Genomic DNA, 25,299 nt, shown 5'->3' on the forward strand with positions numbered 1-25,299 from the left:
GCATGCCGTATGTCTTAAATGTCTTAAGACTCCATGTCTTAAACTAAAAATGAAACACTGCTGCCGGAAAACATAATCAAAACTCTGAACTACCTTTACCTAATAACACTGGCTTGAAAAAGAGAAACAAAACTATGAAGCATGACTTTGGCTCCAACCACAGCAAGTCCACAAAAATAAACTGCTCTCCTTCACAAACTCCACAGGTGCCCAAACAAATGGTTAGCACTTGACAGAATCACAAGGAAAAGCACACCTCCTGACCACTGTGGTCAGATAAGTCACTTTCAGAACCCAACATGGCATCTACCCTACTTGCCTCTCAGCTTTACCACTCTACAGCATGAAACAGACAGCAACTCAAAGAGAGACCTGTGATCAGTTCATCTTTAATTGGAGGCAATCTCTCTAGGTGCTCAAATGTCACAAAATTTTAAAAGTATTAATGCAAATATTTATGACAGTTCATCATTTCTTTTGTCATAATGCCTTACTGGTTTAATTGCTTCTTACAAAATTTCCCCCTTCTAAAATGTACTCGTGGCATTCTAGGCTCTTTAGTCATTGTTTATTTGTAAATATACTCACCAAGTGTCAGTCAGCTAGAGATTATGGAGACTGCAAGAAGTGAACAAGGCTGCCAAAACCAATTCTACTCTTGCTCGACATCCACATCATGGTAGCTAGGAGCAATAATCTTCATTTATATTTCTCATTCCTAAACTGGGACTGTTTTATTTACACAAAATGCTGGTGGAACACAGCAGGCCAAGCAGCATCCATAGGAAGAAGCACTGTGGCCGTTTTGGGCCGATACTAAGAGATTTTCAAATGTCGACAGTGCTTCTTCCTATAGATGCTGCCTGGCCTGCTGCGTTCCCATTTGTGTGTGTTGTTTGAATTTCCAGCATCTGCAGATTTCCTCTTTGGACAGTACATCTAGTCTTTGTGTGTGTGTTGGTATGGACACCTTCAAAAAGTTTACCTCCTTCAATCAAGATAAGAAAAAGCAACAAAGTGGTGAAACCACAATTAAAATTCCACAATCACATCAAGATGTACGCAGGGACAAATTTATCACAAACAAGGAATCATACATTCAGGGTTTCCAACCTGATGGTAACAAGCTGCACAAGTTGAATATTACTTTGGTCCAAAGAATCTGGCAGGCAGCTGTGAAACTCATGAATCTAGGGGGCCCCTAACAGATTTGGGTAGGGTGAATGCAAATAGAACTGCCAAAACAATTCAAACTGTATAGGCTGCAGTATCCTGCAAACAAATACCTGACAAAAGACAGTTGCTATGAAGAGAGAAGCAGAAAGTTTTACCTACCTGCTGCACTTCTGTTTCCCCATTGGAGATTTTCTCAACGTAAACAAATGAATTATAGATTGCCTGAAAATTAAAAAGAAGAGGTTAGATCAAATATACGGCTACGCAAAAAAAATGGCGAGTGCCATTACCATTATAATGACATTCTCTAAAATACAGCCCTAGAAATTCATGTAACTGCAATCCTTTCTAAGTTCTGTGGGTTGAAATTTTACAAGAATGACAGCCTAGCTGATGTTCAAGCGAGTAGCATTGTAGCTAGAATGTCCGCTCTCTGCAGATCACAATGATCTGACTTTACAGTCACCAGAGACTCCATAGTACAAACTCTCCACACTTGTCTATTTACACTTGGTAACATAAGTATATTTAAAACTCTTGGCAGATTTATTTTTCAAAACATTGACCCAAACTCTCCCCAGCTTTGTCACAAGTTTTTTTTAAATTAAGACTCAAAATAATTAAGCCATGGCTTGTAAATGATGTACCTTTGCCTCAAGCATACACAAGATACCACATTTACTCGTCACCACGTCCCAAATCCCAAAATCCCCACCCACCTCAAGCCTTACATTTCAGACACCCACATTCTACAAATATATGGAGACCCCAGATTTCCTGAAAGGTGCTCAAATGGTGCTTTAACCAATCAAAGCTTACCACTAGACTCTTTGTGGAGCCCAGAAGCACAGCACACGTGCCATGCATTTCCCTAGCATATATGTTGGGGAAGCTACTTTCTGAATTGTGTGTAATTGAGAATGGCTGCAAGGGGCCTTGGTAACTAATAGGTAGCTCATGAAGTTCGAAGTAAATTTATTATCTAAGTACATATGTCACCACGTACAACCCTGAGATTTTTTTTCTTGCCGGCATACTCTGTAAATCCAAGAACCACAACTGAAAGACCTCACCCAACAGGGCACACGAACAACCAAAGAGCAAAGTACAACAAACTGTTCAAATACAAAAGGGAGGAAAAAAAGCAATAAATATCCAGAACATGAGAAGAAGAGCCCTTGAAAGTGAGTCCAGAGATTAAGGGAACAGCAAGTGAAGGTGAATGAAGTTATCCCCATTGGTTCAAGAGCCTGAGTGAGAGTCCTAGGGAGTAAGTCCCGTACCTTCTTCCTGATGGCAGCAGTGAGAATAGAGCATGACCTGGGTGATGGGGATTCCCCAATGATGCATGCTGCTTTCCTACGACACCACTCCATGTAGATGTTCTCAATAGTGGAAAGAGATTTACCCATAATGGACTGGGCTATATCTGCTACCTTTTGTTGGATTTTCCATTCAACAGCATTAGTGTTCCCATACCAGGCTGCAATATATTCTTCACCACACATCAATAGAAGTTTGTCAAAGTATTCGATGTCATGCCAGATCTTTGCAAACTTATAGTTCTAGTTATTGTGAATGTGTTAAGTATTTTTTTAATTTAAAAATTGAGCAGGGAGGTCATGCTGCAACTATACAGGGTACTGGTGAGGCCACACCTGGAGTACTGTGTGCAGTCCTGGTCTCCATACTTGAGGAAGGATGTACTGGCTTCAGAGGCAGTGCAGAGGAGGGTCACCAAGTTGATTCCAGGGATGAAGGGGTTAACCTATGAGGAGAGATTGAGTCGCCTGGTACTATACTCTCTGGAATTCAGAAGAGTGAGGGGATCTTATAGAAACATACAAAATTTTGAAAGGGGTAGATAAGATAGAAGTAGGAAAGTTGTTTCCATTGGTAGGCGAGACTAGAACTAGGGGACATTGCCTCAAGATTCAGGGGAGAAGATTTAGGATGGAGATGAGGAGAAACTGTTTTTCCAGAGAGTGGTGAATCTGTGGAATTCTCTGCCCAGGGAAGCAGTTGAGGCTTCTTCACTAAATATACTTAAGATACAGTTAGGTAGATTTTTACATAGTAGGGGAATTAAGGGTTATGGGGAAAAGGCAGGTAGATGAAGCTGAGTTTACGGACAGATCAGCCATGATCTTATTGAATGGCGGGGCAAGCTCAACGGGCCGGATGGCCTACTCCTACTTCTTATGTTCTTATTATGTAAAGGTCTAATTTTTATTAATGTTTGATGAGTGAATATTTCTGAACAGAGTTATTTAATAGCATGGTGTCAGTTTCTTCTCTCCGCTCCCACACACTCCAGCAATCATGGGTAAAGTTTGTTCTGCCTCCACAATGGGATCACATTTAGCCCCAAAACAGCATCCAACGTGAAGGATTCAGTACAGCTTCTCTAATAATGCCACTGCCTGGAGCTGTGCCTCGTGTAAACGTGGACTTAGAAAGTTAAGTGTTCACTGTTGCTAGCAAAATGTGGACCCCCCCCCCCCCCCCATATCACAACCCTTGCTCTGTCTTCAATGCACATTTAGCTCCAAAATCACCTTCCAATTGGATAAATGTTGTTAAAATGTTCCTTAATTCAATTCACCTTTTCACATAGTTTTAAATAAACTAAATAAACAAATAAATTTAAATAAGTGTTGCTATTTCTTCCAATTAGCTTTCCAAATTCATAAAAATTAATGAGCTGCAGTTAAAATGTTGTGTCCTGTTTTATTATCAGGTTGAGACTTATCATGATGAAACTAGAATTCCTCGAGCTCCTAACAATAGAGCAGGAAAACCTAGAAGCAAATTTAAGAAGGGCTCAAAATCATGAGATACTGAAAGCCCTGTCAGAAGTACTGTGCCTTTAATGCAACTGCGCAGCAACAATAAAGAAATTCACATCATGGATGAAGCTACATGTAACCCTCTGAAGATGCTGTGGTTATAGAAGTTCACTGCTCCACTGTGGTAGGATTGGACATTGCTACAGCATTGTGAGGAAGGACAGAAGCCTGGGAAAACAGGAACAGTAGAGGCCCGAATTCTCATCTCTAGTTCTTTAATGTTCCCCTGCACAAAGGTACACAATGGTCCTCTTTAATGGACCATTTTTAGTTGTAAAATAGACAACTATATTGCATTACAGCACTCACAGGAGATGGTTAGTTTCCAAACACTTATTCAAAGCAACACAACACACACAAAATGCTGCAGGAAGTCAGCAGCCCAGGAAGCATCTATGGAAAAGAGTACTGGTTACCTTTCTGGCGTTCATCAGGACTGGAAAAATGAGGAGTCAGGGTAAGAAAGTTGGGGGGGTGGGGTGGAGGAAGAGCCATAAGGTGATAGGTGAAAGCCCCTCTCCAAGCTGGTATCTCTTTCACCAATCAACTTCCCAGCTCTCCTTCCCCACTCCCAGTTTCACCTGTCACCTTGTGGTTCTTTCTCCCCTCCCTACACTTTCATACGCTGACCAGTCTTTTTTTCCAAACCTGCTGATGGGTCTCGGCCTGAAACGCTGACTGTTAGAAATGCACTTGGAGTTGCTGCTCTGGAAGGGGAGAGCTGGTGAAGGGAATGGATATGAATAGAGTGCTAGTGACTAATAACTGCTTAAAAAGACACAAAGGCATCTCACCATTTTTTTAGGAATTTAAAAATCACCAACAACATTCCATTTTGTTTCATGTTTGTAACAAGCCCTATGATCTAATGTTATTTTCAGCTTCCAAGAATCACTGAACCACCTGGAGCCACTTGATAAGAAATTTGGCATCGTCTTCAAAGCAAGCAAAATCGTACAGGAACATGAAACAACAGAAAATGCTGGAGGAACTCAGCAGGTCAGGCAGCATCCATGGAAACGAATAAGCAGACACGTCAGGCCAGACCCTTCTTGAGGACTGAAAAGGGGGAAGACACCAGAATAAAAAGGTGGGGCGAGGCGCGGAGGATAGCTGGAAGGTGACAGGTGAAGCCAAGTGGGTGCGAAAGGTAAGGGAATCTGATAGGAGGAGAGAGTAGACCATAGGAGAAAGGGAAGGAGGGGACGCAGTGGGAAATGATAAGCAGGTGTGAAGAGGTAAAAGGCCAGAGTAGGGAATGGAACAGGAGGAGGAGAGGGAGGAGGAGGGGGAGTCGGAGGGAATTTTTTTTAAGTGTAAGAAATCAATATTCATGCTATGAGGTTGGAGGTTACCCAGAAAGAAAATAAGGTATTACTTCCCCACCCCGAGGGTGGCCTCATCTTGGCACACGAGAAGGCCATGGACTGACATGTTGGAACAGGAATGGGAATGGGAATTAAAATGACCACCAGGTAGTTACGTTTTTGGCAGATGGAGTGGAGGTGCTTGACAAAGTGCTCCCCCCATTTAGGACGGGTCTCACCAGTGTAGAGGAGGTGGCATCAGGAGCAGCAGACGAGACTCGCAGGTGATTTGTTGCCTCATCTGGAGGAACTGTTTGGGGCCCTGAATGGAGGTGAGGGAGGAGGTACGTGGGCAGGTGTAACACTTAGACTGCTTCCAAGATACGTGCCAGGAGGGAGATTAATGGAGAGGAAGAATCATGGAAAGAGCGATCCCTGTGGAAAGTGCAGGGAGAGGGGGAGGTAAAGATATGTTTGTTATCAGATCCCTTTGGAGATGGCGGAAGTTGCGGAGGATAATGTGTTCAATGTGGAACCTCATGGGGCAGTAGGTAAGGACAAGAGGAACTCTATCACGGTTAAAGTGGCAGGAAGGTGGGCTGAGTGCAGATGTTGAGGAAATGGAGGAGATGCGGGTGAGGACAGCATCAATGGTGGAATAGAAAATCCCGTTCTTTGAAGGAGGAAGACAGCTCTGAGGTCCTGGAAAGGAAGACCACATCCTGAGAACAGATGTGGCAGGGATGAAGGAACTGAAAAAAGGAAATACCATTTTTACAGTTTTTCCCAGAAGCTTGGTCTCACCATACATAGAAATATTAGATGTTGAAGAATGAAGTAATGAGAAACGTTTTCTACATATAGTTTTAGATAGGCTCATATTCTTTCATGTCCCATTTATAATTCACTGCTGTCAATGGCAGAGATGCAATAAACTACAATGAACTGGGACCCTGATCACAAAACAGGTTTCCCGAAACAAAAAGAACTTGCCTAAGGTTGCAAGAGACACGTGACAACTCTTCACTGACAAGCTCACAACTTGCTGTTGTAAGCATTTGTCCAAGAATAACTTCCAGCATCATCCCCCACCTCCACACACACTACCCATTTCACCTGGAAGTCTAAACTGCTTTCCTTCCAAGTTGCCCAACTGGACAAAGGGCCTTCAACCTGAACCTTAGACTTTGTTTCTCTTCCCTGAGATGCAGCTTCATCTGCTGCAACCACCAGGCAAGCAGAGGAGCAGCTAATCACATGATTGGACATAAACAAGACAAACTGCAGTTGTAAATGGAGCAACAAGCGAGGCAAATGGCACTGTAGGCTTAACATGGAACAAGAAAGGAGGTCAAAGTACCCATCAGTATTAGAGTTCGTGCCTGAAAGGTAACATCCTGTCCCTAGTAACAAGGGTCTTACAAATGCACACTTTCCAAACATTATTCTTCAGTTAAAGGCCAATGATCATTACTAACCTCAGAAATCCAAGTAAAGAGAAACATTATAGTAACGAGGGACTACCTGCAGGCCTTTTCCATAGAATCTGCATACGGATAGCTACATCTCACCTCTCTGTGGGATGCAAATACCACATTTTAAGGTTAATATATTATAGGTTAAGATCCCCTTATCTGGAGATCCAAAATCTGAAAAATTCCATTATCTGAAATTTTTCTGAGCATTGACATGGTGTCACAAATGGAAAATTTCACAAGGTGCTAGGAAGGCTCCCAGGTGATGTGTGCAGGTCTCTGCAGACCACAGGCAGTTCTGAGAGGTGACCTCACATACGTAAAGAACAGAAGTTGATGAAAAATAGAAAAACACTGCATAAAGCAAAAAAACAGAAGATCCTGATTGTGTACTGAAACAGAGGATTCGTCAGCAGAGTGAACATTTGCCACTTAATGACATGTTGATCATAAAACAAGCAAAGGCCAATTACAACAAACTAAAAATTTAAAGTACATTCATTGACAAAGAATGTATATATCATACAACCTTGAGACTTGTTTGCTCACAGGCAGTCAAGGTAATCGTGGAGGCTAGTTGCAGAAATTTAAGAAAAGGCATGTCATTAAATTTAAGTATCTGCTGATCGTGATGCAGCAGAGAAATCCATTGAGGAGTTTGCTGATGAAAATCTAACACAAAACCTAAAACAAAGATAAAATACAAATACAGTACACTGTAACCTTTAAATGAAAACACAGCATCGTAGGTGGAAGCTGAAAGCCTGCCGTTGTTTGTGGCTGTTCAACAGCCGATTTGGGTATTCTCCCAATGCTGCTGTGCTGTTTTTGTTATGATGTGTAATAATTTTTACCGTTAAGCAAATGTGTGATGAACACCATGGTGATAAAACAACAGTAGCACATAAACTCAGAGTTGGAAATTATACCGATCCCAAGCTATCTTATTATGTATTCCAAAAACATCCAAAATCCAAAACACTTCTGGCCCCAAGCAGTTTGGATTTGGAGAACTCGACATGTACTAGGTTACCTCAAGAAACCATCAAACGTAGCCCTTAAGGTGAATTCACTTAGAGGCTTGTGTATAATTAAGCAAAGCTGTACACACAAGATTGTCAAAGTTCTTTTGCATGCATCTGATATATTGCATCAAATTTTATTCATTGCATCTTGAGAATAGTCCTGGAGAGGACATAGAGAGATTTACCAGAACTCTCTCTAGGATGAGGGAATTCAGCCACAAGGTGTTTTGACATATCTTTGCAAGATCATTAAAGGTTTAGATAGAGTACAGAATCTTCATCCAGGAGCAGATCGTTTAAAGACCAGATGACAGAAATCTAAATCAAAGGGTAAAAATTCCACAGGATATGAGGAAAAGTTTTTTTTAAATATATAAACTGGAGAGTGGTGATGATCTGGGTCTCAATGCTTGCAAAAGCAAAGGAAACATATTAGAAAGATAATTATGGCTTTCAAAAGGTAACCAGACAGGCACTGGGGGGGGGGGGGGGGGGAGTTAAGGGACTGTGGGGAAAGGGCAAAGACATGGAAATGAACATCTTGCTCTACACAAAACTGGCATGGACTCAGAGATGAACTTTCACTAAATAGTGAACAGGGATCTCCTGAGGATGAGGAGTACAGCAAAGAGAGTATTGGCCAGAACATAGAATAAATACAGTACCTATATAGTTGATCATGAAAGTTGATAAATCTCATGATATCCAACAATTTACAACTCAGACTTAAGGTGGCTGTTTTCACAGGTAATGTGAACTCTGGTTATCATTGGAACTGTTTCAGTGGATTGAAGAGAAGCAAACTTCATCACACTATTTTAAAAAGGAGGGAGAGAGAAAACCAAACTCCCAAACTGTTGGCCAGATATCAATGGTAGGGAAATTGCTGAGATCTCCAATGGAGGATGTAATAATGGAACACTTTGAATGAAATAATGGGTTCAAGCAGAACATGGATTTATGAATGGAAAATCATGTTTAATTCATCAGATGAAGTTCTTTGAGGTTGTGACAAAATAGAATTGGTCAGGAGGTATCAGTGATATGCTCCATCTAGATTTCCACAAGGTATTAAATAAGGTCACACACATAGGTTGATCAATAAGTCTGGAGCACATGGAATTGGAGGCTTCATGCAGGCTAGATTGAGAGTTGTTTATAGGACAGAAAGCAACCCATAGTATAAACAAATCATTCAGAGTGGCTGACCTGAGAATGATGTACTTATTCTTGTATTTACATATTCCTGTGCCTCGGCCCCAGATTTTCACCATCTAGATCAACAATATGGCCAAGAGAGCCACATATCACATTTCCAAGTTTTCTAATGACACTAAACTACACCATTCCTGCAACTAATAAAGTAGCCAATGAGTGTATGTTCATGGTCTCCTGCTGCTGTAGCCCATCCACTGCATTGTCTTGTGCAGTCAGAAATGTTTTCTGCACACCACTGTTTGCAATGTGTGGTTATCCTGTCAGCTTGAACTAGTCTGGCCATTCTCCTCTGACCTCTCTTGTTAACGAGGTGTTTTTTCCCCCCCCCAACAATACTGTTTTTTTTAATTATTATATTTTTTTTGCACCATTCTCTGTAAACTCTAGAGACTGTTGTGTGTGAAAATCCCAGGAGATCAGCAGTTTCTGAGATACTCAAACCACGCCGACTGGCATCAACAATCATTCCACGGTTTGTTACGATATGGCAACAATGAATATATAATTGAGACAGGTTTTTCATAACAAATAAAACACAGCTTAAAAAAAACACAAAAGTAAACAAACGACTAACTTAACCGGAAGTCGGCTGCGATACAGCAGATCAAACAGTTCTTAAAGCGAGAAATGCGAACTCAGTTCTTTAAAGTAGTATTGCAAAAAGTCCAAAATGATTTACAGCCAGTTAGGACAGACTTCCCTTGAAGTAATAAATTCTCTTTCGTAACATTACTGCTGATCCCAGCCGAAGTATGCCTTGCCCGAAGGAAATACAATGAAGGAAATAAAACGGCTTAAAGGCACTGACCTTTTCCTTGGCGAAACCGTGCATCCAGTTTTTTCTGCTCTTTTAGCAGGAGCTATCTTGGATTGCAGGTTACTAATTCCTTCCGAATGAGGATCAAATAAGGTCGAACCTGTTTTACTGCCAACAATGCCAACTTTTCTTGATCTTTCGGGTTTTCTGAACTTCGATAATTCTTCACTCTCTGACTGGACTTTAACTGGCAGTGATTTTCAGAACTGCCGGCACAACAATTCTTACAGTAAAAATTAAAACTGCACTTTTAAAACAAAATTGCGTCATAAAATCAAATACGCAGCAGAACGGAGTCACTAACAAATTAAACCACGGACTGACCTGCATCACAGGGAGGGGTTCTCCTTTTATACCCTGTTGAAACAGGCCATCACATGACCTCTCACTGGCGGGAAAATTACATCACTCCACTATCACAAGACCATTACATCATGCCCAGCACAGCCTCAATTACATCACGGTCATGTGACAGTCACAAGATACCCACGGGAACATAACAGGTCAAAGTCACTTAGATCACATTTCTTCCCCATTCTGATGTTTGGTCTGAACACCTGAACCTCTTGAACATATCTGCACACTTCTACGCATTGAGTTGCCATCACAGGATTGGCTGAACAGATATTTGCATTTAGAAACAGATGTACAGGTGTACCTAATAAAACGGCCACTGAGTGTAGGTGTAACTACAAGCACAGAAAATTGTGAGTGCTTGTATACAAGCCCCTAAAGACAAATACACACTGTAGATACAGTATGTGATTGAGAGCAAACACAATGTTATCCTTCAATATGAGGATATTTGAATGCAGAAGGAAAGGCTTCCTGCAATTGTACTGGAACATTGACTACTATTTGTAACTTTAGTCTCCACACACTAGAAAGGATATATTAACCACAGATTGTTATAGCTGGGGATGGTAATGGGAACAAGCTCCCACTACCTATTAAATGCTCCCAATGATATGTGCCTCAAATAGCCTCTGACAACCAAATCCAGCTCCCGGCCTTCACGTGTGACTTAGCTACTAAGCATGACAGAACTGCTTCTACTGACAGGAGAAGGGGCAAAGGTGGGTTACTGGTGCCTTAAAGCCAGTCACTACAGGCAGACGGGGCTCACTAGTCATGGTTGACAGCTCATCTGGGAGAAGCAAAACTCTGATTTCAAACATCCGCTGCCTTGAGGCTACACTCACTCATGGGGAAGGCGCGGAAATAAACCCTGAGGGAAAAATTCAGAGCTGGAGTCCCGAAGGCAGTCCTACACAGAGTTCAATGTTGACTGGCAACTCCTGCGACGTTGCTGGTACCAAACTGTATTGGTCTCTGCTGTTCCTTTGGGATAGTGAGCTGTGTGGAGAGGGGGAACTCGCTACAGCTTCTTCTCCATATGGTACTGCCTGGGCTTGCTTACCTAGACAACTGGGACACAATATCCATGGTCAACTCTGACCGATGGAGGCCCTCACAATGCAAAATTATTCACTAGACTTAGTTGAAGAAAGGGTCAGTATGCCATACAAGGAGAGACTCGGTAGGCTATGTCTATACTCTCAGAGTTGAGAAAAATGATAGAAAACCTCATTGAAACTTTAAAAAATTCCTAAAGGGCATTTGTAGGCTAGACACAAGGAGAATATTTCCCCAGGCTAGGTGACCCTAAACCACGATCAGAATAAAGGATGGGCTGTTACTAAGAAAAATCTCTAAATTCAGAAAGTGATGAGCTTCTGGTAGTGTCTACCCCCACACTGCTGTGGAGGCTCACTCCTTGTGTTCATTCAGCAAACAGGCCAATAGGGTTCTGGATACTATGGAAAAAAAGGAATATGGAGATAGTGATAGAAGATGGGGCTGAGATAGAAAAGGGTAGGCTCAAAGAGCCAGAAGATGCTCCAATATCTAGTGTTCTACACCATAACAACTCTGATATGAAAAAAATAGTTTGGGTATAGTTGTTTCTCTGTAGAATAGCACTGAACCAAGGAGCTACAGGAGCACAGATGTCAAATAAAATAATTATTATACAAGGCAATTACCTAAATAGTTATATTACAAATACTGTCAGTTCCAGTTAATTGGGCCATCAATTAAATGGGACAGTCATTTAGTTGGGACAACTCTTAAAGAAATAGATTAATCGAGAAGATATCGGGGTTTCCCTTCGATTATTTAGGACACTATGTCGCTTAGTTGGGACAGAATTCTGTTGCCAGACAATTTCTAATTACTTTACTTTATTGTCACCAAACAATTGATACTAGAGTGTACAATCATCACAGTGATATTTGATTCTGTGCTTCACGCTCCCTGAAGTACAAATCTAAGTAAATATAATAAAATTTTAAATTATAAATCATAATTAGAAAATAGAAAAGGGAAAGTAAGGTAGTGCAAGTCAGGTCCGGATATTTGGAAGGTACGGCCCAGATCCGGGTCAGGATCCATTCAGCAGTCTTATCACAGTTGGAAAGAAGCGGTTCCCAAATCTGGCTGTATGAATCTTCAAGCTCCTGAACCTTCTCCCAGAGGGAAGAGGGACAAAAAGTGTGTTGGCTGGGTGGGTCGTATCCTTGGTTATCCTGGCAGCACTGCTCCAACAGCGTACGGTGTAAAATGGGTCCAAGGATGGAAGATTGGTTTGTGTGATGTGCTGGTCTATGTTCACGATCTTCTGCAGCTTCCTCTGGTCTTGGACAGGACAACTTCCATACCAGGTCGTGATGCATCCTAAAAGAATGCTTTCTACGGTGCATCTATAAAAATTAGTGAGGGTTTTAGGGAACAGGATAAATTTCTTCAGCCTTCTCAGGAAGTAAAGGCGCTAGTGGGCCTTCTTGGCAGTGGACTCTGCTTGGCTTGACCAAGTCAGATCATTTGTGATATTCACCCCAAGGAACTTAAAAGCTTTTGACCTGTTCCACCTGCGCACCACCGATGTAGATGGGGTCGTGTGGTCCGCTACTCTTTCTAAAGTCAACAACCAATTCTTTCGTCTTGCTGACGTTGAGGGATAGGTTATTGTCTTCACACCATGCCACCAGGTTCGTAATTTACTCTCTGTACTCATCATTACCCAGGATACGGCCTACAACTGTGGTGTCATCAGCTAACTTATATATTGAGTTCGATGGAAACTTGGCTACACAATCATGGGTGTACAGTGAGTACAGCAGGGGGCTGAGTACACAGCCTTGTGGGGCACCGGTGCTCAGAGTGATTGTAGATCAGTGTCGGTCATGTGCACTTATGTGGCCATTTGATTATACACTGTGCTTTGAGTGAACTGTTTTTAAAATAGAGTGAATTATTGTGTTTGTGTTCAAAAAGCAGTGATTTTTGTCACTGATAGTTGGCAAGAAATTATCAGCAAGACTGCTCAGAACTGGTTTGCTCATTGTGGTTTCAGGCATTCAAGCTTGGAGATGTCAGAAACAGCTTTTATACGTTGTGGAGTGAACAGTTTTTAAATAGCATCAGCTGCATGTGTTTGTTCTCTGTTAGCCATTTGGGCTGGTAGATGATAACTCAAAAAGCAGTGATTTTTTCATCTTTTTTTTTAAGTTTGACTTTATGCAGGAAGGCAATCAGGCACTCATTGATGTTATCTGAAGTGACTTTGTTCATTTACAATCAAAAGATTGCAGGGCTGAATTATTACCTCAATAACTATTAGGAACTAATAGTTTTATTATATTGCAGTAGTATTGGTAGTGTCCCATTCTTTCTGCATTTCTTTTAAATAGTTTTTTAAAACGCATTTTTATACCTTTTAACTATTTTCATGAAATTTCAACTCATTGGGCCAGCCACTTAATTGGGCCAAAATGTACTGGTCCTGATGTGTCCCAATTCCTAGGAACACTATATTCCTAGGAACTTAGATCGGTTCCAGGAAATGTGCTACAATAATCATCACATGAACAACCAAAGATTTCATCCTGCCCTGCCCCAACTCCATCCCTCATCAGAAAAACAGTTCTCAAGGTCATGATATTGTTGTATCATCAGATGTAACAACCGATTGTTGACCAAATAATGCTGTGGGTCGCTTTGATGAAATTACTTCTTTGGTTCAAAAAAAATATCTAAACCACACAGAACTTGCTTTTGTGGCCAAATGCTTCACAGCAAAAAAGATGTTTGCAAATTCAGCACAGGAAGTCTGCTGTTCTATATCCTTAAATAAATAAAACATACTTCCTAGTGACAAAACCATTTCAATAGATGTTTATTATAAATTCCCATCCCCACATTTATAACATAAACTTAATTTGTTGTGTGTTCACAGCTTCTTATCAGTAAAGGGACGGTAACTCCCAAAGGCTACTTCCTCTGCTGGCACTCTTGTCCAAATGGCCCCAATCTCTAATACCACCTTGTCTTCGTTTCCAGCATCCAGTGCTGCAGGAGCTTACAAACTGGTTACTTACAACATTCTGAGCTTTGCTGTTCCTCCTTCTACCAGTGACTGAAAAGACACAAATAAACTGGCAGCATTAGGGTCCTTACGGCTTGCGACACAGGAAGCCCCTCAGCAAGTCCATAGTCAATGTGCTAAGGACATGAGGAGAAGCTAATCTTCTGGAATGGGCACAATTTGAGGCAACCCCAGAGGACAGCAAATGCCTGACCACGCACACATCCACATATTTAACTATATTCAACATCAAGGTTGAACCTAAAAATTCAACTTTTTACGTTGCAGAGCAATCACAATTTCCACCCAAATCAACCTCCACCATCATCATGCACAGACACTAGGAGCATAGCTGAATGAAACCAGCATACAAACGGTCTCTATGCCCCATATTACTTTTCACCAAAAACCCAAAAATCACCACCTTCCTCCTGTCAATCCCCACTAGCTGAAGATCATATAAACATCTCCTTCCCGACCTTCTGAAAATATATTTGGCCAATATTCCCTGCAGAACTTTCTAACTGAGCTACTTGAAGAATTAATGTATTCCAAGTTTGACATCTGAGTATTATAAAGTGTTAAATATATATATACACACACACACACACACACACACACACACAAACCATAAATGTGTAGGTAGACAGTGTTAAAATAAACACAAGTAAATTAGACATGATATATAGTTTGTTAAATAAATCGTGCATATGTAATATATACTGTATGAAATGTATTACATATAATATTTAAAACCATATATATACACATAACCTTAGCATACACAAATGAATATATATATATATCTATCATGAACATTGATTAACTTCCGTTAATGCTCCTCCTCCCCTCTGTTTTTCCTCTCTCTGTCCCTCTCACTATCACTCCTGCCTGCTCTCCATCTCCCTCTGGTGCTCCCCTCCCACTTTCTTTCTCCCCAGGCCTCCCATCCCATGATCCTTTCCCATCTCCAACTGTGTATCCCTTTTGCAGCTTAGCTTCATCCCCTCCTGTCTTCTCCTATCATTTCAGATCTCCCCCTTCCACTTTCAAATCTCTTACTATCTCTTCTTTCAGTTAGTCCTGACGAAGGATCTCGGCTTGAAACGTCGACAGTGCTTCTCCCTATGGATGCTGCCTGGCCTGCTGTGTTCCACCAGCATTTTGTGTGTATACTGTGGAGACATGGGGTTGGATGAAGTAGGGAAAAAAATCATGGATTGCTAGCTGGCGTAGAGAAAACTATGAGAAAAATTTATTTCTTATGCAAGAATTCTGTAATGTTGTAAAAACAGTTATATCACGGTAGGTTTGCAAAAAAGAATAAAGGGTTTTAAGGAAGTGAGTCTTTGAAACTGTAGACATTTATGAACTCCTAAAATATATGACAAGTCTGTGAAGGAACCAGGAAGAGTTGATAATCGTCGGACACACTGAAGACAGCAAAATCAGTTCCAGATGTCAAACTAAATGAGAAGCATTTCATTCTTGGCAGGAGAAAGCAAATGAAATCAAGAAGGCCTTAGTAACGAAACCAAACTTTGTTCACTCTCCAAAGTTATAATCCATGGGGCAAGATGGTTATGTAAGACTATAAGACCATAAGTCATTTAAGCAGAATTAGGCCGTTTGGCCCATCGAGTTTGCACAACCATTGGATAATAGCTGATATATTTTTCCTCTCTTTCCAATTCTCCTGTCTTCTTCCGATAACTTTTGACCCCCAGACTGATCAAGAACCGGCAAGTTCCATTTTAAATGTACACAATGACTTAGCCTCCTCAGCCATCTGGGGTAATGATTTCTACAAATTCACCATTTGGGGGGGGGGGGGGGGAGACGGTGTGGTGGTGTAGCAGTTAGTGCAATAGCTTTACAGCCAGTGAGTACTGATCAGGGTTCGATTCCTGCCATTGTCTGTAAAGAGCTTATATGTCTTCTCCGTAACCATGTGGGTTCCCTCCCATGTTCTAAGCACGTACAGTTAATCTTAAAGCTGATCTTTACTCTTTGTCTAAAAAAAAATTCCTCTGCACCTTCATTCCAAAGGGAGATCCTTCTCCTCTAAGACTGTGCCCTCTGGCCCCAGACTCTCCCACTGTTGGAAACATCCTCTCCACGTCCACTCTATATTTGGTAGGTTTCAATGAGATTCCCTATGCCCATTCTCCTTTCCATTCTCCTAAACTTCAGTGAGTGTAAGCTCAGAGCCATCAAAAATGCTCCTCATACATTAACCCTTTCATTCCCTGAATCATTTCATAAACTTCCTTTGGACCCTCTCAACATCTGTTCTTAGGTATTGGGCCCAAATCAGCACACAATACTCCAAATGTGCTCTTACCAAATGCCTTATAAAGTCTCTGCATTACATCCTTGCTTTTATATTCTAGTTCTCTGGAAATGAATACTAACATTTAATTTGCCTTCCTTACTACTGATTCAACCTTTAAGGAATCCTGCACTAGTACTCTCAATGCCCTTTTAAAGTCTGATTCCTGAAATCACTCCAACTATCACCACACACATCACCCAAGTGAGCATCAGTGCAAGTCTCACCAACGCACACTAATAATCTGCTGCTGCAGCTCTCCCTCATAATCCTGAGTTTAGTATCTCTTTTCATTTGGTTACTATATGGTGGTTCTGTGCTCTTTTCTTTAATATCTACATTCATAGTCAAAGGGGGAGTGGGTAGGGGAGGACATCCTTTTTCAGTCAGGTTAGCATTATAAAGCTTTGCTTTTGACTTCAGCAGCCATGCAGCATGGAGTGAAATGAAATAAAAGATGACTCATCTTGGTCTAAGTGGTGACTTCTATTGGAAATCCACATGTGACAGATGACTGGAAAATGATAGGATAACCAGGGAATGTGGCCAGGAAGGAGGCCAGCGAGACTGCTGGGGAAGGGAAGAAAGGACAGATACAAAAGAAATCTGCGGAGCAGCAAGGGAAGCCAGGGTAGGAAAAAAAAGTGATAATGTGAATGGAAACAAAACTGAAAATGCAGGTAACAACCAACAGAACAAGCAGTGTCCTTGGAAAAAATGACCCCTCAGAGGTGGGAAAGAGGGGGAAAACAAATTATTAGGCCTTTAAGAGGGTAGGCAAGGGCTGGATAGCACAATAGGAATCATTTCAATAGCATGAAATCATGAAGTAACACTGAGGTAATCTGGTTAATAGATTCATAAGGGCAGTTAGAGATAGAAAATGAAAATCCATCAAACCTGTGAGTTGTGGGCAATTAGAAAGACAAAACAGAAACAAAGAAATGTAAATTATGTGAAATGTAGAGCTGCAGGGGATGTGGAGCAGGTCAGAGCATGCAAAAGAGAAAAAAATCTGAATCACCTTCACAGATAGATGCCTGTAACACAACCACTCACGTAGAGAAAATTGTGTTATCGGAAGCTCATTTAAAGCACTTATTTGGGGTAAGAGGGAATAAGTTAAAGGAGATGTGTGGGGCAAGCTTTTTGTTAAGAAATGGAGAGAGCAGTGGGTGTCTGGAATGCACTGCCGAGGTGTTAGTGGCAGCAAATATGATAGAGGCACCGAAGAGGAATATATGAAGAGAACAGTGTGATATGGACAGTGTGCAGGCAGAGGGAATTAGTTTAGTTAACTGTTTAATTACCAGTTTAATTAGCTTGGAACATGTATAGTATCAATGAAAGACTGCACCCAACGAGTTGGGCAAACAACCAATGTGCCAAAGACAACAAACTATACAAATAGAAATGAAAAAATAATAAATAAATATCAAGAACATAAAATGAAGAGTCCTTGGAAGTGAGTTCATAGGTTGTGGGAAGAGTTCAGTGATGGGGCGAGTGAAGTAATCCCCTCTGGTTCATGGGCCTGATAGTTAAAGAGTAATTACTGTTCCTAAATCTGGTGGTGAGAGTCCTGAGGTTTCTGTGCCTTCTCCCTGATGGCAGCAGTGAGACGAGAGCATGGCCTGGATGGTGTGAGTCCATGATGATGGATGCTGCTTTTCTGTGAAAGTGCTCCAATGTAGGTGTGCTCATTGGTGGAGAAGGCTTTACATGTGATGGAATGGCCATATCCAATACTTTTTGCAGGATTTTCCATTCAAGAGAATTGGTGTCTCCACACCAGGCTGTGATGCAACCTGTCCATATATTCTCAACTACACATCTATCTATAGAAGGTTGTCAAAGTTTTAGATTTCATGCTGAATCTTCGTATATTTCTAAGGAAGTAGAGGCGCTAATGTGCTTTCTTCGTAATTGCACGCGTGCTGGGTCCAGGACAGGTCCCTTGAAATAATAACACTGAGGAACTTTAAGTTGCAGACCCTCTCCGCCTCTAACCCTCCGATAAGGACTGGCACATGGACCTTTGGTTTCCTCCTCCTGAAGTCAATAATCAGCTCCTTGGTCTTGCTGACATTGAGTGAGAGGTTGGTGTCATGGTGCCATTCAGCCAGATTTTCAATCTCCTTCCTATATGCTGATTTATCACCACCTTTGATTTGGCCAAAGTTAGTGGTGTTGACACCAAACTCAAATATAGCATTGGATCTTTGCTTAGCCTCACAGTTATAAGTGTAAAGCGAGTAGGGCAGGGGGCTAAGCACACAGACTTGTGCTGATGGGAGATTGTGGAGAAGATGTTGCCAATCTGAACTGACTGGGGTTTGCAACTGAGGAAACAGAGGATCCAGCTGAACAAGCTGGTATTGAGGCCAAGCTCATGAAGCTATTAAACTGTGCATTAGTTCCTTATATTTAATCGTCAGAGGAATTCACCCAATGTATATTGTCATTTTTTTTATTGTAAATGAACAAAATCAGAGCAGATAATAGACAGCCTTCAAACAATGCTTTTAATGATTGCATCCTCCAAGGGTTCATTTTCATTGTAACATTCAAAATGATCTTAGATAACTTCAAATTCTTCATTTTTGCTAATTTGCAGAGGTAGTGAAAATGGTTTCATTTTCACTCCTGGCCACTTCTGGCATCTCCAAGCCCAAATGCTTGAAACTGCAGTGAGCAAAACAGTTCTAAATTGTCTTATTGCTCATTTCTCACCAATTACCAGTGACAAAATGAACTACTTTTTGAACACAAATAAATGCAACTGAAGCCACTTAAAAAACTTTTTGCTCTAAACACCATAGTGCTCGCGACTGATGCAAGGTAGAAACTGTTAGTTTTAGTCCTTTAAGAGTTGTTCCAAACTGCCCTGCTTAACTAATTAACTGGAATCCATTGTATATTCAAAACCTCACTTCACTTTTCTGTTCAGTTCTGGGGTATACCACACACATTTGCTTTGAGGAATTGACAAACTGAGCTATTAAACTGGAGGTTCCTAATCTAATTCATCTGTGATGATATCAAATTAAAGAGACCCAGAACAGATTCAAGCTTGACTCACTGGCAACACTCATCCAGGCTCATAATAACCACTATTTCACCGTTCTCTTAAAACAAATTAAGACTCCCTCGTAAAATAGTCAATTCCTGCTCCCTTTGTTTTTCCTAAGTAAAACAGATAATTCTGGGGATATTCAGCAGGTCAAAAAGCATCTGAGACAGCTCATATTTCAGATTGATGACTCTTTACCAAATGAGCTCAACTGAAGAGGTAACACTGCTTTTCTCTCTCACCAGACCATTTCTATAACTTTGGCCACAATGTCATTGGTTAGTAGTCTCTGAAATGATTTTAATATTAAATAATTTGCCTGTTGTTCAGTATTCTCCAGACACCTTTCCCAACTTCTGAAGGACACGTCAGAAATCCCGTAATTTCCTCGCTTATTTCTTAAAGAATCCCTGGCTTGATCTTATCTGCAACCCAAGTTTATCACTTTTAAATTCATCGTGCTGGTAGGAAAACAAGTTTTGTCTGCAGCAGCCTCTGTTTCCACTTACAGATTAAATAAGCCATGTGACCCCTTGACTAAAACCAAATGCTCAGATGAACTTCAGCAATCTTTTCCATAATCTTGAAACATCTCCAAATTTATTTCCATGTGGTCATAACTGAGTAAAATGAATTAAAATATTTAGCTTTTTCTGATTCCATTACCAAAAAGTGGCCAACATAATTCTGCCATGAGATTTGCTGTAGATTACACTAAAAAAATAAAAGCCTAAACATCACACCGCAAGCTCATTGGTGCTATCTAAGTCAATTTAGCTGATTAACTACATAATGTTCAGTCGATTCATTGCTAGGTTGCTTTTCTTGCCCACAGACATACAGACAAAATAAAGACAAGAGGCCTCAGGCCTTAGCCTGAAACCTCAAGGTAAGGCCAATCGAACTCCATTAAAATGGTTTTATTTAACCCCCAGGTTGTAAATGAACAGGCAATTCATTTTCTCTCTAAAGATGTTTAAATAAGGCAGCAGGCTAAGCATCCTGAAGAAATTTAACAATACTCATTCTAGATTAAATATGTTTGTTGCATGTAGATCAAAACGTACAGTGAAATGCATCGCAAAAATCAGTGAGTGTTGGGCTGGGCAGCCTGCAAGTGTGGTCACGCTTCTTCCACCAAGCATAGCATGTCTTCAACTAAAAAGCATGCCACACATTAGGAAACCCACACAGTCACGGGAAGAACATACAAACTCCTTACAGACAGCAATGGGAACTGAATCCTGACTTGTGGCTGCCATAAAGCAATGCTCTAACCACTGAGCTACTAGCAGAATAACTCTCAGTTCAAGAAGGTCACTGAAATCTAAGCTTAATTTGCCTGTACTCATCAAGACATACAAGAACACCATTCAAAACCTTCATCCACTGTTAACTTAAGCAATATAATTAATGTAAAAATACTGTAAATCAGGGTCAGAGGACAGAATGCTCAGAGTTTAAAGTACATTGCATTCATTATCGAAGTACCTATCCTGCATACAACCTTGAGATTCATCACCTTGCAGGCAGCCACAAAACACAATGGAACCCATTAAAATAAATCACAAAACCTGGATGGTCAAACACCCAACGAGTGGAGAAAAAGAGCAAATCATACAAACAGTAAAATGTAAGCAAATTACACACAGAATATGAACTGCAGACTCCCTGAAAGTGAATCTACAGCTGCAGAGTCAGTTCAGCACCGAAGTGACTGCCAATGGTTACAGGCCACAGCTGCAGAGTCAGTTCGGCACCGAGGTGACTGCCAATGGTTACAGGCCATTGCTGCAGAGTCAGTTCGGCACCGAGGTGACTGCCAATGGTTACAGGCCACAGCTGCAGAGTCAGTTCGGCACCGAGGTGACTGCCAATGGTTACAGGCCATTGCTGCAGAGTCAGTTCAGCACTGAGGTGACTGCCAATGGTTACAGGCCACAGCTGCAGAGTCAGTTCGGCACCGAGGTGACTGCCAATGGTTACAGGCCACAGCTGCAGAGTCAGTTCGGCACCGAGGTGACTGCCAATGGTTACAGGCCATTGCTGCAGAGTCAGTTCAGCACCGAGGTGACTGCCAATGGTTACAGGCCGTTGCTGCAGAGTCAGTTCGGCACCGAAGTGACTGCCAATGGTTACAGGCCATTGCTGCAGAGTCAGTTCAGCACCGAGGTGACTGCCAATGGTTACAGGCCATTGCTGCAGAGTCAGTTCAGCACCGAGGTGACTGCCAATGGTTACAGGCCATTGCTGCAGAGTCAGTTCAGCACCGAGGTGACTGCCAATGGTTACAGGCCATTGCTGCAGAGTCAGTTCAGCACCGAGGTGACTGCCAATGGTTACAGGCCATTGCTGCAGAGTCAGTTCGGCACCGAGGTGACTGCCAATGGTTACAGGCCACAGCTGCAGAGTCAGTTCGGCACCGAGGTGACTGCCAATGGTTACAGGCCATTGCTGCAGAGTCAGTTCAGCACCGAGGTGACTGCCAATGGTTACAGGCCACAGCTGCAGAGTCAGTTCGGCACCGAGGTGAGTGCCAATGGTTACAGGCCGTTGCTGCAGAGTCAGTTCGGCACCGAAGTGACTGCCAATGGTTACAGGCCATTGCTGCAGAGTCAGTTCAGCACCGAGGTGACTGCCAATGGTTACAGGCCATTGCTGCAGAGTCAGTTCGGCACCGAGGTGACTGCCAATGGTTACAGGCCATTGCTGCAGAGTCAGTTCGGCACCGAGGTGACTGCCAATGGTTACAGGCCATTGCTGCAGAGTCAGTTCAGCACTGAGGTGACTGCCAATGGTTACAGGCCATTGCTGCAGAGTCAGTTCAGCACCGAGGTGACTGCCAATGGTTACAGGCCATTGCTGCAGAGTCAGTTCAGCACCGAGGTGACTGCCAATGATTACAGGCCATTGCTGCAGAGTCAGTTCAGCACCGAGGTGAGTGCCAATGGTTACAGGCCACAGCTGCAGAGTCAGTTCAGCACCGAGGTGACTGCCAATGGTTACAGGCCATTGCTGCAGAGTCAGTTCGGCACCGAGGTGACTGCCAATGGTTACAGGCCGTTGCTGCAGAGTCAGTTCGGCACCGAGGTGACTGCCAATGGTTACAGGCCACAGCTGCAGAGTCAGTTCGGCACCGAGGTGACTGCCAATGGTTACAGGCCATTGCTGCAGAGTCAGTTCAGCACCGAGGTGACTGCCAATGGTTACAGGCCACAGCTGCAGAGTCAGTTCGGCACCGAGGTGAGTGCCAATGGTTACAGGCCATTGCTGCAGAGTCAGTTCGGCACCGAGGTGACTGCCAATGGTTACAGGCCACAGCTGCAGAGTCAGTTCGGCACCGAGGTGACTGCCAATGGTTACAGGCCACAGCTGCAGAGTCAGTTCAGCACCGAGGTGACTGCCAATGGTTACAGGCCACAGCTGCAGAGTCAGTTCGGCACCGAGGTGACTGCCAATGGTTACAGGCCACAGCTGCAGAGTCAGTTCAGCACCGAGGTGACTGCCAATGGTTACAGGCCATTGCTGCAGAGTCAGTTCAGCACCGAGGTGACTGCCAATGGTTACAGGCCACAGCTGCAGAGTCAGTTCGGCACTGAAGTGAGGAAACTTTGGAGTAATGAGCTGAACTCCGGTTCAAATCGCGCAAATAGTAGAAACAAAAATTAAACAAAAGCACATGGAAGAACTGCAGAGTTCCCGAAAGCAAGTCCACAGAGAGTGAGCCCGTTCAGCGCTGAGGTGACTGAAGCCTGTCCAGGAGCATGATAGCTGCAAGGCAGCAACTGCGCCCGAACTTGGGAGCGTGGGATCCAAGGTTCCGCAACTTCTGCCCAGCAGTAGCAGCAAGACGTGAGGGAGATAGGTCAAACGCAGGCAGAGAGTGCCGAATACCTGCTCGTTCTCCCCCGCAAAGATTTTCATCAGTGCGGAGTAATGGAGCTGACCATGGGTTCTTCTTCCACCATCAGGCCTCAATGCAGTGAACACACCCAGCGATGGCCACTCTGACAGTACCCGCACACTTGAAAATCTAGTACGCCAAATCCCCTAAGAACTGCAAAAGTGCCAGATTGTTTTGTTGTTTCAAAAGTCCATCCTTAAAAGGGCAATCACAGGCTGCAGACTGCAGCACGTGGTTAAATCCGTGTATTACAATTCCCCTTTGAGAGACAAGACCATAAGAAACAAGAGCAAAATTAGGCCACTCAGCCCATCAAGTCTGCTCCACCATTCCATCATGGCTGATTATTATCCCTCTCAACCCCATTCTCCTGCCTTCACCCTGTAACCTTTGTCACCATGTCTAACCAAGAATCTATCAACTTTAAATATACTCAATGACTTGACCTCTAAAGCCATCCGTGGCGATAAGTTCCATAGATTCACCACCGTCTGACTCAAGAGACTCCTTCTCATCTCTGTTCTAAACAGATATCCCTCAATTCTGAGGCTGTGGTCTTTGGCCCTAGGCTCATTCACTACAGGAAACATCCTCTCCACATCCACAGAGCCTTGGGTTAATGGTAGGAATGCATGGCATAAAAATGGTTGCGAATCCCTGGTCTAGGCCTTTCAATATTTGATAGGTTTCAATGAGATTCCCCACCCCTCCCCCCATTCTTACAGCGAGTACAGGCCCAGAATGATCAAATGCTCATATGTTAACCCATACATTCCCAGAATCATTCACATGAACCTCCTCTGGACCCTCTCCAATGTCAGTGCATCTTTTCTCGGGTAAGGGGCCCAAAGCTGCTTACAATACTTCAAGTGCGGTCTGACCAGCCTTATAAAGCTTCAGCACTACAGCTTTTCTCTTGTATTCTAGTCTTCTCGAAATTAATACCAATCGGAACCAAATGATGGCAAGAACACCACAGCTCAGCTGAAGTATTATCTACAGTGGAAGAATATGATGCAGCTGCAGTTTCCCCTTCAATTTCTCAAACAGCTAAACCAAGCAGCCTGCCAACACACACTCCGCAGCTCTATATACTGTAGAATATCAATTAGTATGTTTGGAACAGCATGATTTGGTGAATTCAGGAGAAAAATGCAGAGGGTACTCAGGAAAAAAATCATAAACAAAGGGACAACAAAGTACATGCTGATAGCAGTATCATTTTCAGTTGAAAGCAAAAAAGTATATATAGTTCACTAGTTTTAGTCCATGAAGCTTTGAGTGGAGTTATCATGACAAAACAGGCTGCCATTTTTCCCCACTGAATGCATTCCTCCTGGTAAACAGGATTATCAACTCAGTATTATCAAAAGGCTTAGCTGGCATTATAATGTCACAGCAGGAAAAATAGACAGATGAATTTCCTAAGATTTTCTGCGATGATTTTCCCTTAAGTTTGTTACCTCAAGTGGTTTCCGCGGCCAGCTGGGTGCTTCAGTGACGCTTTCTACAAACCACATGGATCGGGATTATAGCGTTGCCGTTCTAGCTATGCAGTTTGCTAAAACTCTGAAGACAAAGATGAGTTGCAAACACCTAAATGTGCTGTAGTCTGAAAGAGAGATCAAAGCTAAGCATCTTTCTTGTCTTTTACTGCAACAAAACGACATAAAAATAGGATTTCTTTAAACAATGTT

At 42.4% G+C, this 25,299-nt stretch overlaps 1 protein-coding gene across 1 annotated transcript in view; it reads right to left on the minus strand.

Moving 5' to 3' along the window:
• Positions 1 to 25,299, minus strand: part of cachd1 (cache domain containing 1) — a 185,343-nt gene that overhangs the window by 90,081 nt on the left and 69,963 nt on the right. Inside the window, exon 3 of the mRNA XM_059984386.1 lies at positions 1,336 to 1,398. Within this exon, the coding sequence (XP_059840369.1) occupies positions 1,336 to 1,398 (63 nt within the window). The remainder of the gene's footprint in view (positions 1 to 1,335; positions 1,399 to 25,299) is intronic.

The sequence above is a fragment of the Hypanus sabinus genome, chromosome 11 (genome assembly GCF_030144855.1).
Source record: "Hypanus sabinus isolate sHypSab1 chromosome 11, sHypSab1.hap1, whole genome shotgun sequence".
Taxonomy (NCBI): domain Eukaryota; kingdom Metazoa; phylum Chordata; class Chondrichthyes; order Myliobatiformes; family Dasyatidae; genus Hypanus; species Hypanus sabinus.